The 12,271-nt window shown below is 60.9% G+C and overlaps 1 protein-coding gene and 1 long non-coding RNA gene across 4 annotated transcripts; one reads left to right on the top strand and one right to left on the bottom strand.

Moving 5' to 3' along the window:
- Positions 1 to 325: 325 nt before the first annotated feature.
- On the top strand, positions 326 to 11,770 carry STK25 (serine/threonine kinase 25). Of its 3 annotated transcripts, none has more exons than XM_032857717.1 (12): positions 326 to 464; positions 814 to 936; positions 6,248 to 6,478; positions 7,273 to 7,329; positions 7,871 to 7,979; positions 8,546 to 8,703; positions 8,790 to 8,975; positions 9,277 to 9,422; positions 9,602 to 9,716; positions 9,900 to 9,971; positions 11,404 to 11,540; positions 11,685 to 11,770. In XM_032857717.1, exons 2-12 carry the CDS (start codon positions 907 to 909, stop codon positions 11,722 to 11,724), a joined length of 1,281 nt encoding a protein of 426 aa, XP_032713608.1. In that variant the 5' UTR covers positions 326 to 464; positions 814 to 906; the 3' UTR covers positions 11,725 to 11,770. The 3 variants fall into 3 exon arrangements, with proteins under 3 accessions (XP_032713608.1, XP_032713609.1, XP_032713607.1); XM_032857718.1 differs by having other exon boundaries at positions 354 to 402; XM_032857716.1 differs by lacking the exon at positions 326 to 464 and having other exon boundaries at positions 743 to 936.
- On the bottom strand, positions 4,585 to 11,799 carry LOC116867842. Its single transcript, XR_004382669.1, has 3 exons — positions 11,766 to 11,799; positions 10,823 to 10,825; positions 4,585 to 4,595 (listed from the first exon to the last, which is right to left on the bottom strand). It is a non-coding gene; the product is annotated as an uncharacterized LOC116867842 (long non-coding RNA).
- Positions 11,800 to 12,271: the final 472 nt, after the last annotated feature.

Genomic DNA, 12,271 nt, shown 5'->3' with positions numbered 1-12,271 from the left:
CGGGAAGGGGAGGGAGGAGGGGTAGGGGCACGCACCGCGCTGGGCGGCCCCAACCCTAGGCTGCTCTGCCCCCACCTGGCCCCGCCTCCAGGCGCGCCCCTCCCCATGGCCTGCTGGGAGACGTGGTCTAGAGCCGCTCAGGAAGCCCGACTCGGAGTCCCAGAGACCCCCGCGACACCGCCCTGCCCCGAGGTTTAGCGGGAGTTGTAGTCCAGCGCCCGCAGACACCCGAACCCGGATTGAGCGGTGGGACTCGGTGTCCCAGAGAACCCCGCACCAAGTCACGTCATCGCGCACCGCTCTTGCCGTGGACGCCGCTGGGCTTTCTCCGGCCGCCGCCGCCACTGCCACTGCTTCGCGGGGTAGAGGGCCCGGGTGTCCTCGGGCGAGAGGAGGCTGCGGGTGGGAGCCTTCGCGGGCACTGAGGAGCGGGCCGGGGGAGGCCGGGATGGAGCCCCCCGGAGGTGGGCGCGCTGCCGGGTGGGCCCGCGCCTGGGGCGGTTGAGTAGGGGGCCGGGCGGTGGGAGAGGGTCGGGCAGTAGGGACCGTGGGGCGGGTGGACGGTGCTGAGGGACCCTGGGCGGGGCTGGTGGGGGGGGCCGGGCGCGGGAGGGGCGGGGTTCGGGTGGGGTAGGGCGCTGAGGGCGGGGCTCAGCCGTAGCGGGCGTCCGGGGGCCCCGGCACGCGGCCCTGGGTGGGGCACAGCGGGCCCGGTGGGTGAGGCCCTCAAGGGGCGACATGGGTGGGGGCGCCTGGCCAGGGGAAGCCCCGTGCGTCCCAGTGGAACGTGGAGCGGACCTGCTCTCCTTCCAGTTGACTGAAGCGAGGAAGCCGGGTTCCAGAGTCTCCAGGCGGGACCTCGGGGCGTCCTGGGGCCGCCACGGATGGTCTGAGGGCATCGCAGACATGGCTCACCTCAGGGGATTTGCCAACCAGGTAAGAATTGGGTTTCTGGGGAGCGAGAGGCCCGCCCGAACTCACAGAGACAGGAGCACTGGCCAGCATTTGTGTCACTAAGGGGTGTCTCTCCTGAAACTCGTCCTGGGGTTTCCAAAGCGCGGGGCCCGCAAAGGAGAGGGTCCAAAGGGCAGACGTTGGTCGGGGCCCGGGTGATGCACATCCCCGGGCCGGGGAGCCGTCGAGGGGGGGGCACAGACTTGTGGAAGCAGCTCCCGTGGAGGACCGTGGAGTGCCTGCAGAGCCTTATCTCAGGCGCAGGTCTGGGCCGCTGAGGCGGGACTCCTTGGGAACATGGATCTTCCCATTGGGAGGGTCTTGGAAGGTCGGGGTCCACACTAGACCATGTGACTGGACCAAGGTGGCCACATTTGGCTGGGGCAGAGGCTGGGGGGACTCCTTGTGAACAGGCAGGCAGGAGCTGGGATGTGACTGAGTAGCATTATGCGGAGCCGAGAGTCTCTCTTGAGGGGGATGAGAGTGCTGCTGGGAAGAACCTGTGTCACCTGGGCTGGAAGTCTTTTTTTTTTTTTTTAAGATTTTTTATTTATTTATTTGACAGACAGAGATCACAAGTAGGCAGAAAGGCAGGCAGAGAGAGAGGAAGGGAAGCAGGCTCCCTGCCGAGGAGAGAGCCCCATGCAGGGCTTGATGCGGGGCTCGATCCCAGGACCCAGAGATTATGGCCTGAGCCGAAGACAACAGCTTAACCCACTGAGCCACCCAGGCACCCCCTGGGCTGGAAGTCTTGCACGGCGCGCGGGGGGGGGGGGGGGGGGGGGAGTGCCTGCTGTGCATCGTTTCTGATTGATCATTCCTGCCCTTCCCCACCCCAAGCCTCCTGGAGGTGTGGCCTTACATGTTAACCTGCTGACCCCAGGGGGCCTTCCGTGGTGTGCCCTGAGTGTACGTGGAGCGAGTACCCGCTGCTGGCGGTGGGAGGGTAGGGTCGGGGCGGCCAGCATGGGGGCTGGTCATCTGTGCCCCCTCCTGTTACTTCGAAACAAGCGTAAGCTGAGGCTGACGTGAAGTCGAGGAAACCACTCCGACAGCCGGGTTTTCTTCTGTGCTTGGCTCTGTTCTCCTTGAAGAGTTGTCTTGGGCAAGGTTTAGGTATACTGCTGGGGTTGGGGTGGTCAGCACCCTTTGCTTCCCTCTGAGTGCTGAATGTGGGGGTGGGGGTGGCGGGGGACTGGGACGAGGGAGGAGCAGGAGGCCTATGGACCGGACTTGGGGGAAGAGGAGCCAGAGAGGGGCTCAGCTCTAGACCCAGGGTTGAGCAGGGCATCCTGGACCAGCACATGGGGACCGGGCCTTGCTGACCCATGCTCAGCAAAGCTAGCAAGTTCTTCGTTCGTTTTGACACTGGTGTCTGGTAAACCACATGCCTGTGACACTGGAGGAAAGTCGGCCTCCAGCTTGTTTTTGAGAGCATAGGACAGAGTTGCACCCGGACTCAGCCTAGTCCTGGTTCTGGTGAGTGACAGGAGCTTTGGGGAAGGCACCTGGGGAGGGAGTGGGGCATGTGCTGAGTGACTTCGTCAAGCCCCACCTTGTAACTCCCACCACTATTGTTCCCACCTCCACATGATGCCACGCGACCACGTGTCATGGGCTCTGGGATTTATTTCCATACTTCAGATGCAGAGGTGCTGACTAGAAAAAAAAATTGAGTTGGAAAAAAAAAACTCACTTACATGACACTTAAGCATCCAGGACACATTAATAGGGCGTTAGAGTCCGTCACTCCTTGTGCTAAGCCTTTTACGTGTTTTATCTTCTGTAATTCCTCCAGCACCCTTATCACACAGGGGCTCTTGTTACCCTAGATTTAAAAACTTGATGCTTAGAAATGTTCGTTGGCTAAAAAGTGATAGATTGAGGCTTCAAATCCAAGTCTGTGTGGGGCTGAAGCTCTCAGTTGTCCCGTAATCAGATGGCAGGATCTGTCTTCAAGGCTTCATTTCTTCTGGAAGTGGAACAGAAATATCCTTTACCATTCTTATTTTCCTCCTTGGAATACAGCAAGAAAAAAAATGCTGTGGGAGTAGTTCCCGTGGGTCCCAGGATGAGAAATCGGAGCTGTGAGCCACATCTGTCCCTGTGGGCCGATGGTGCTTGGTGTCAGGGCTGGGCGGCCAGGTCACACCTGCTGCCGGGGTGTAGGCGGGAGGAGCTGGGGAAGGGACCCCAGGGGAAGGAAGCCTTCTGTCCTTTCAGAGGGCAGTAGGCTCAGCCTCTGTCAGTGACGGGAAGCCTGGTTTTCTCTGGAGGCAGTGGTCATTGTGGCTGTGTTGGTCCTGCTTCCCCACAGGCTGTGCTCCCACCGCAGTCGTCTCCCCTCTGCCTTGATAGTTCATGCCCTGCCCGCGGGGCCAGAATGGCTGCAGGTGTCCTGGCACCATGGCTGCCCCACCTGTCGGGTGCTGTCTGGGAATGGCTTCGCTCCCTTCATTTTGTGGGGTGACATGAACAGCAGACTTGCTGCCAGGTGGTGGCCCCAGACCTAGAAAAAGGCCTAGAAAAGCAGCCCAGATCCGGGAGCTGCCTGCCTTTCCTTCCTGCTGGAGCTGCAAACACAGGGACCCTGTGGTATCCTTGTGTGAGGGTCCTAGACAGGGGCATTCCTGTCACACTGTCTGCTGAGCTGACTGGCCTACAGTGGTGGGGACTCCAGGAGGGTGAGAATTGGGGGCCGGGGCCTGGAACTCTGACTGCAGGTTTCCTGTGTTCTCCCAGGTGAGTGGAGGTATGAGTGCCTCATCGGGGGGTTTTCCTGGTTGGGTTGCTGTGGTGGGTCAGACAGACACACGTTCAGACCTGCGTGGGGACTGACGTGGTGTTCTCAGCAGGGGTGTGGGGGGCAGGGGACCCTGAGGAGCTGGGGGTGCTCTGGGGCTTGTCGGTGCTGCTGGGTGTCAGCCCTGCCTTCCCCAGCTCTTCTCTGAGGCCGCCTTAAGGAGAGGGACTTTCTCTCCAGCGACAGAGGACACTGTCACAGCATCAGATGGACTGGAGTTACTGGGCATTGCTCTTGGGGTGTCCCATGGGGCTGTGGCAGCCTGTCTGACTCCGGCGTGGTGGACTGCACTCCGGGGGCGGGGGTGGGGCACTGAATAGGCGCTGATGGCTGAGCAAACTGAAGGAGCCTTTGGGAAGGTGGGAAGGGGCTGTGTGGGCCTCAGGGACTATATCCTGGACCACATTTCCCTGAGAAGCCTGGGACTGAGCATGGGATGGTGAGCTCCTCCCACCGAAGGCAGAGATGGCTCTGCCTTGGCAGGAAGTTGTGTTCATGCTGACTGCCAGCTGGCAGCCCATGGTCCTGGAGCTGATGGCTACCCCCCTGCTAGGCTTCTCTCTTGAGTTGGGTGAGTTCTGATCTTGTGATCTCACCCCATGCACACCATGAAGACCACTGAGCAGTTGTGACTCGCAGCCGCAGGCCTGGCGTGCTCCGGTTTCCTTCAGAGCATGTGCAGCAGGAGCGGAGCTGCCTGGCAGCTGGGCGCGAGGGACCTGAGTGGCGCTCGGCTCTCTGTGTCCCTCTGAAGCCTGCAGCTGTGGCTCTGAGGACTCGCCAGAGCTTGGCCACATACATACGCTGCGCCTTGTCCGCTGTGTGCACTGACTTGGGACTGGGCTGCCGGTTCCGGTGAGGACCTGAGGACAGCCACGTTCCGTAACTGGCTGGGCCTGGCTGAGCCCTCAGTGCTGATGAGGCACGCTGAGCTGGGATTTGTTTTCCTTTTATGCCTCAGCTTTCTAGATTGGCACCAAGACGCCCCCTTGTTGATAGGTGCTTGGGGATGTGGGGACGGAGCCGACTCTCTGTGAGTCTGAGTCCCTGGGCTTGGGGAGGCCCTTTCTGCCCCTGTCTGGACAAGATAGTAGGCCCTACCCTCACCTCTGCCCCAGGCCCCAAACCCCTGCTTGGGTCCCAGGGCTCCCAGCCCCATCTCGTCTCTCTGGTACTGTGCCGACTGACTCTGACTCTGAAAACATAGTGGCTCGGTGTTCTCAGGAGCCTAGGGAGCCATGTGGGCAGGGGCTGGGGGCCCCCTAGGGTGTTGCCATCCTGCATGGAGCCCCCACATTGAGCCATCTTAGCCAATGGATGGGCGCCCCTCTGTTGGCTGTGTCCTGTTGCTCAGACGGCTGGGCACCCTCTGTCCCAGCCACTCAGCACCCCTCAGACCTTGTTGGAATTTCAGCCCTGGGACTGTGCAGTCGTCTGGGATGCTTGTACATCCGGGATTCAGCATTCAGGAGAGCATTGGTCTTCAGCTTTGTGCTGGGGTCAGCGTGTAGCTGTCCTGAGGACTGATCGGGAGCGAGAAAGGGAGCCCTTCCTGGGGGTGTGGCTTGCAGGTGTGCAGGGAAAACCCGGATAATGTGTGCTGGGTTTTCTGTTTTAATTCATAGACTTTGTTGTTTGAGTCTTCTGGGCTCACAGGAGAGTGAGCGAGCGCTGCCCATTCCCCCCACTCCCCCTGAGGATCTCCACCTGCTACTAATATCTCAAGGCTTGCTTTATTTTATTTTTTTAAAAGGTTGTATGTATTTATTTGACAGCACAAGTAAGGGGAGTGTGAGAGGGAGAAGCAGGCTCCCTGCTCGGCAGGGAGCATGACTTGGGGCTCCATCCCAGGACCCTGGGATCATGACCTGAGTCGAAGGCAGACCAACTGAGCCACCCAGGCACCCTTCGAGGCTTACTTTAGTGTGGCATGTTTGTTACAAGGGAAGAGGCAGCATGGGTCTGTTCTTACTAACTAGGCCTGTGGTTCATGAGAGACACTCTCACTGTTGTCCCCACTGTTTCCCACTGTTGCATGGGATGGCCTCGCTGTCGCACTGGACGGCCTCGCTGTCCCCGCGGTTGCACAGGACAGCCTTATTGTCCCTGCTGTCATAGGGGATGGCCTTGCTGCCGTCCCCACTGTCGCACGGGATGGCCTCACTGTCCCCGCTGTCATACGGGATGGCCTCGCTGTCCCCATGTCCCTTTACATGTGTTGTGCCTCACTTGGTCCTCCCCATGTGTGGGCCCTTTATGGTCCTCCTACCTCTCCATGCCCTGAGCCCTTGCCCAGGGCCCGGGTTGCTCTGCTCTCAGAGGATCTTGTCCTTTGTGTGGAGGGTACATTTAGTTTTTCTGAACAAAAAGAGATAAAAGAAGAAAGGAGAAGAGAATGTGGGTGATTTCCTTGGCTCCTCGTTTTGGGGATGGTCACCTCGGCCCGTCCTGCCACCCCCTTGACCGGCTGCCCACCATGTGTCCCCGCAGCACTCGCGTGTGGACCCCGAGGAGCTCTTCACCAAGCTGGACCGTATCGGCAAGGGCTCCTTTGGGGAGGTGTACAAGGGCATTGACAACCGCACCAAGGAGGTGGTGGCCATCAAAATCATCGACCTGGAGGAGGCCGAGGACGAGATCGAGGACATTCAGCAGGAGATCACTGTGCTCAGCCAGTGTGACAGCCCGTACATCACCCGCTACTTCGGCTCCTACCTGAAGGTGCCTGGTGGGCGGGCTTGCTCTGTGCTGGGCCTGCTTAGATGGAGGCTGGGGACAGCCAACCCTGGCCCAGCCTGCGTCTGGAGGGCTGGAGTGATAATGCCCAGTGTTCCGTGTGGTTGGAGCTGAGGGGCCCCTGGAAGCCCCTATACCTGCTCAGAAGGCCTTGGTTGGGTCTGCCCCTGCCGCTGGGGGACAGTGGGATGGAGAGGCCTGGTCTGAAAGGTGAGGGACTGCAGCAGTTGAACATAGACCCAACTTCACAGTGGAGTGGGTCACCCAAAAACAGCTGCCCCAAGGGCCAGGTGGGCATGTGGGATGTGAGTGGGGTCTGGTTAGCTGTGAAGGGGCCATGGTGACCTACCCCCTGGCTGTGGGCATCTCCAGGGCCGGGGCAGCGTTCCCAGTGTCTGGGAAGCCCTGCCAGGGTCACTCTAGGCCCCCTGCAGCCGGAGCCCAGGGGAGTGCCAGCTTCTGGGGGTCCTTCCCAGGGGGAAGGGGGATGCTTGGGATGCAGGTACGTGGGGCCGAGTGCTGACTGGGCCTGCCATTTTCCTGGTCTGGTTTTTGATGGGGGGTTGGCATAGTGGACTTGGCCACTGGTCCATCTGCAAAGTGGTTGCATTGGGGGTTTGATGGGAGTGGAGCTGAATGGGGCTGGTGGGTCCCTTTTGTGGGCTGGAGGGGCTGGAGGCCCAAGTCACCGCTGCTGGGGAGTGTGTGTCCTGGGGGCCTGGCCCCGCTGTCCCGCTTTGTTCTCTGCCCTGTGCTGACAGGTGTTTCTCTGATCCCAGAGCACGAAGCTGTGGATCATCATGGAGTATCTGGGCGGCGGTTCTGCGTTGGACCTGGTGAGGTGTAGGCCGCAACGGTGGGCAGCAGCGGGCAGCTTGCCGTGGGCAGGAGCAGACAGAAGAAGGTTGCTGTGGGGCTATCCTGGCAGCACTGCCAGACCACTGGGGACCCCCGGCCGCCTCTCCCTTGCTGTCCTGGTGTAGTACGTGTTGGTTAGGAGCCATTTAAGGCCAAACACAAATTGCTGTTGGCGGTCCCTTTCTGCTGAGGGGGTCCTGCGCCTGTGGGATGCAGGCGAGTGGGGGCCCCCAGGCAGACAGGCCCAGCAGTGTGGCCGGGACCGCCTTTGCAAGAAAGAAGAAAGCAGGGTGTGCGTTCTCAAGAGTCTCCCCTGCTCCCACCTGGCTCAGTGCGTGAGGCTTCTTCTCATCCAGGAGTTGTTCAGGGAACGGGAGGTCCCTGCTGTCCGCAGGGTAGCCCCTCCCTGGGTAGAGAGGGGGTCGAGTTAGGGCCCTGGCAGTGGGTCTGGAGGGACATGGAAGGAAGGGCTGGTCTGTGTTTGGGGGTGCCTGAGGCCCTGCCACACCTCCTTTGCAGCTCAAACCTGGCCCCCTGGAGGAGACCTACATCGCCACCATCCTGCGGGAGATCCTGAAGGGCCTGGACTACTTGCACTCGGAGCGCAAGATCCACCGAGACATCAAAGGTCCCTGTGACACCCCCCCCCCCGACCCTAGAAGTGCCAGGGTGGGAGGTGGCAGGTAGCTGTGAGGGGGGGCATCTGGGTGGGGCTGCTGGGGGCCTGGGGCCCTGTAGCTCGACGCTTCTGGCGTCAGAAACTGAGCAGTTCTGTCGAATAGACAGTAGTCGCCTGTCCCTGTACGGGGCCAACGCTAACTTTGCAACCTTGTCAGGAAGGACAGTCCTTGCCCGTAGTCCCGCATCCGAGTGTCTGCCCCACCCTGGGAGCCAGCCCTGCTAAGCCGGGGAGGCACCGGGGAGGCTGTGGGGAGTGTGAGGCCAAGGGTCAAGAGTTCCCTCTGCCTGTTGTGCCGTGGCTCTGCTCCCAGGGTTTGTCATGAGACATTGGGGCCCCCTGTGCCTGCAGCTACTCACCTGGGTCTCTGGCCCACTGGCTAAAGAGGAAAGCTCAGGTCCCTGAAATGGATGAGCTGGTGTCCCCAGGTGGCGGTGTGCTTCCTCGGGCAGCTGTGTACAGGGTGGGGCCCGGCACAGGGTCGAAGGTGACACCCGCTGTCCTGTGTTGAGCAGCTGCCAACGTGCTGCTCTCAGAGCAGGGTGACGTGAAGCTGGCGGACTTTGGGGTGGCGGGGCAGCTCACGGACACGCAGATCAAGAGGAACACATTTGTGGGCACCCCTTTCTGGATGGCACCCGAGGTCATCAAGCAGTCGGCCTATGACTTCAAGGTGGGCATGGTGGCAGGGAGAAGGGTGGCTGTGGCACAGCCTGGGGAACTTCCAGCAGCCATGGTCCTGTGTGGGTCTCTGTCCAGGCTGACATCTGGTCGCTGGGGATCACAGCCATTGAGCTGGCCAAGGGCGAGCCTCCGAACTCTGACCTCCACCCCATGCGCGTCCTGTTCCTGATCCCCAAGAACAGCCCGCCCACCCTGGAGGGCCACCATAGCAAGCCCTTCAAGGAGTTTGTGGAGGCCTGCCTCAACAAAGACCCCCGATTCGTAAGCCCTGGCTCTTGGGGTAGGCTGGGAGGGGCCTGAGCTGCTCTGAAACCTGGCCCCTTCCTTGGGCCAGGTCCCCCCCCCACCCCCCGCCCTAAGCCCTTCCTGATCCGGGTGGGACCTATCAGGAGCTAGCTCTAGAGAAGCTTGTGGAGTGGGTACACCAGGGGGTGGAAGGCGTGTCCCGCCCCCTCAGTTGCCTCTTCCCACCAGGTGCCCCGGGGAGCAGGGAGCCCTGGGGCCCGAAAGCAGAGCTCCAATGTCCCTGACACCCAGTGACCTGCGTCCTTCCGCCCTGCAGCGGCCCACTGCCAAGGAGCTCCTGAAGCACAAGTTCCTCGCGCGCTACACCAAGAAGACCTCCTTCCTCACTGAGCTCATCGACCGCTACAAGCGCTGGAAGTCAGAGGGGCACGGCGAGGAGTCCAGCTCCGAGGACTCAGACATGTAGGGGCCCTTGTGGACGGGGCACAGCCTCACGGTCACGGGCCCCTGAAGCCCAGGAGGGCCTACGTAGCATTTAGGGCCATGAGGTTGCCTCCAAAATAAATGGGAGGCTCGAGAAGGTGTGGGACTTGGGACCCTCAGCCCCGAGGACCCTCACAGCCCTTCATCTTCTGCTCCAGTGATGCAGATGCTGAGGACGGAGAGCAGGGTCCCATCTGGACGTTCCCCCCCACCATCCGGCCAAGCCCACACAGCAAACTGCACAAGGGGACTGCCCTGCATGGCCCCCAAAAGGTCTGACCTGGCCAGGGCGGGTGGGGGAGCTGCTTTGGGGGTGGCAGATACCCTGGGGTGGGTGCTTCCCCAGGCTTTGCCTTGTAAGGAGCACAGAAATGTGGGGGAGGGAGCACACCTGCCCCCTGGGAGCATGCATTCTTCTCTGCCCTGTTCACCCTGCCCCTGGTCTTGACCTTGCAGTCAGCGGAGCCTGTCAAGAGGCAGCCGAGGTCCCAGTGCCTATCCACGCTGGTCCGGCCTGTCTTTGGAGAGGTGAGGGCCAGACACTTTCTGCACGGTGTTAACATGAGGTGTATGATGAGGGGTGCTGACCAGCTGCCACTGTTGGGGGTGGTTTCCAGGCCCCTTGGAGCCCACTGGGGTTGGACCAGGATCTGGGGGCCAGGCTTTCTAAGCAAAGGAGAAGTGGCTGGGACAAAGGACCTTTATATGATCCTTCTGTGTTCTCAGTCCGCTGGGGTCCTTGAACAAAATTAGTGTTCTGTAACCTTTTATTCTGAATTGCAAACAGAGGGACTGGTCACCTGTTTAGAGAGCCTGGGAGGCTTAGTTCTCGGTGATGGGTGTCCATCCCAGGGCAGGGAGGCCTCAAGGGTGACTCCCCAGTGGTCCTGTCACTCTACATGTCACCTGCTGATGAGTGGTAATACCCCAGGAATACGATGCAGCCAGGTACCCCCACACCCTGGTCGTGGGCCTGGTTCCCACCCTAGGTGACAACAGCACTCAGAGCCCAGGGAGAGAGGACTTGATGCTGAGAGGTTTTCTGAGGAAAGTGGCAGAGTGGGAGGTTACAGGCAGGAGAGCACCCACCCAGGGAGGAGGTTGGAGAGGAGCTGGCAGCAAGAGAGGGCCTGTCATAGGGGCTAGGCACCAGGAGCTTGAGCTCAGCTGGACCATGTCCCCACAGGGGCAGCGAGGCCAGAGGTGGCGATTGTCACAAGGGCCACGAGCACCCTAGGCTGCTCTGAGTGGATGGAGTGGGCCTTGAGGGACTTGGTGGGGTGGGGCGTGGGCTGTGGGAGCTCCTGCCCAGTGTGTGCTGGTGTGTCCTTGGGGAAGTTGGGGGGACAGCGTGGCTGCATCTGGCTTGCCAAGTGCACCCCCTGTGGCTCCTGATTCTGTGGACTGGGACTGCGGTCGAGGCTGGCAGAGGGGTTTCCTGGGAGAAACACAGGCCTTTCCCCCTTTTGTTTCTGTGAGGGGTGTGGCGGGAGCGCGGGGTTGGCCTGTTTCTGCCTGCTATCTGCCAGGTCTGAAGGAAGGCAGGCATCCTCCATCTGAGGGTTGGGATGTTGTGGTCTGCAAGTCCGCTGGACCTGAGCCATGGGCTTTTGTGACCCTCGGTTGGGAGGAAGCCATGTGGTTCGCTTGGCCCACAGCTGCCTAGGAGGCTGCTGGAGACCCTTCTTGATAACCAAGACCTGATATTGCCTGGGGCGTGGGGGCGGGGCAGCACCTGCCTTTCCTGGATGCCCCAGGCCCTGGCTACAGGCTCAGGGCTGCCAGGACCCAGCCCATCCTAGCTTTGTGGGGAAGGACCACTCTGGTCTCCGGTACAGGTGCCGGGCCCCAGGGAGGGGCCGGGGAGCCTCCGACGCAGGCCTCCTGGGAGCGCCTCCCCACTGAGGGCCCCGTGCTCCTGCGGGAGCTCACAGTGAGGTGCCTGGGGGTCTGTCTGCAGCTCAAGGAGAAGCACAAGCAGAGCGGTGGGGGCGTGGGGGCGCTGGAGGAGCTGGAGAACGCCTTCAGCCTGGCTGAGGAGTCCTGCCCCGGTATCTCGGACAAGCTGATGGCTCACCTGGTGGAGCGGGTGCAGAGGTGAGGCCCAGGGCGCTTGCTGTGGCTGTCACACCGGAGACCGGGCTGTATGGATCTCTCCCCCTAGGCCCGCCCATGCAGCTGCCCACTGCCCTGCTGGCCGCGCGTCCAGCCTGCACTCCAGGCCAGGATTCTTCTCCACAGGTTTTCGCACAACAGAAACCACCTGACATCCACCCGCTGAAGGGTGCTGCTGCTTGAGGAGCACAGGGAGGAAGGTCTGACCTGTGCTGCTGCGACCACCATCATCCCTCCCCCCTGTCCCGGACTGAGGAGTGGGGGACTGTTGGCCCGTCTGCCTCCTCCCCTGCCCGGAGGCCCCAGTGGCCAAGCCGGTTGGTCATAGATGGGCCTTGTGGTGTTGATCAGGTACCGTGTCTCCAAAGTACTCAAGTCAACCAGAACTGGGGTGTTGGTTTTTGTTTTTGTTTTTTTTTTCTAAAAGAAAATGAACTTCCTTGCTTCCCTAAATGTTCTGAGGTTAAGGTGTTAGTTTTCATAGAATATTGAGAGGCTCCTGCCACTTTCAATAAAGACCCGGATTGGAGAGATGCTGGCCATGGGTGGGGCCTGTTCCTGGCTTCTGTGTCCTAGTCCTAGTACGCGGTGACCGCGGGGACAGGCCCTTTATCCAGCAGCGCATGCACGTTACACGAGCGACGAACAGCGCGTCCGTGTACTTGAGTTTGTTAGGAAACACTGGGAACTGATGAACGGGAGGCCCGTGGGGA

This window comes from Lontra canadensis, unplaced genomic scaffold (assembly GCF_010015895.1).
Source record: "Lontra canadensis isolate GAN:19392208 unplaced genomic scaffold, GSC_riverotter_1.0 scaffold13, whole genome shotgun sequence".
Lineage (NCBI taxonomy): Eukaryota > Metazoa > Chordata > Mammalia > Carnivora > Mustelidae > Lontra > Lontra canadensis.
This window is presented reverse-complemented; position numbering and strand designations above follow the sequence as displayed.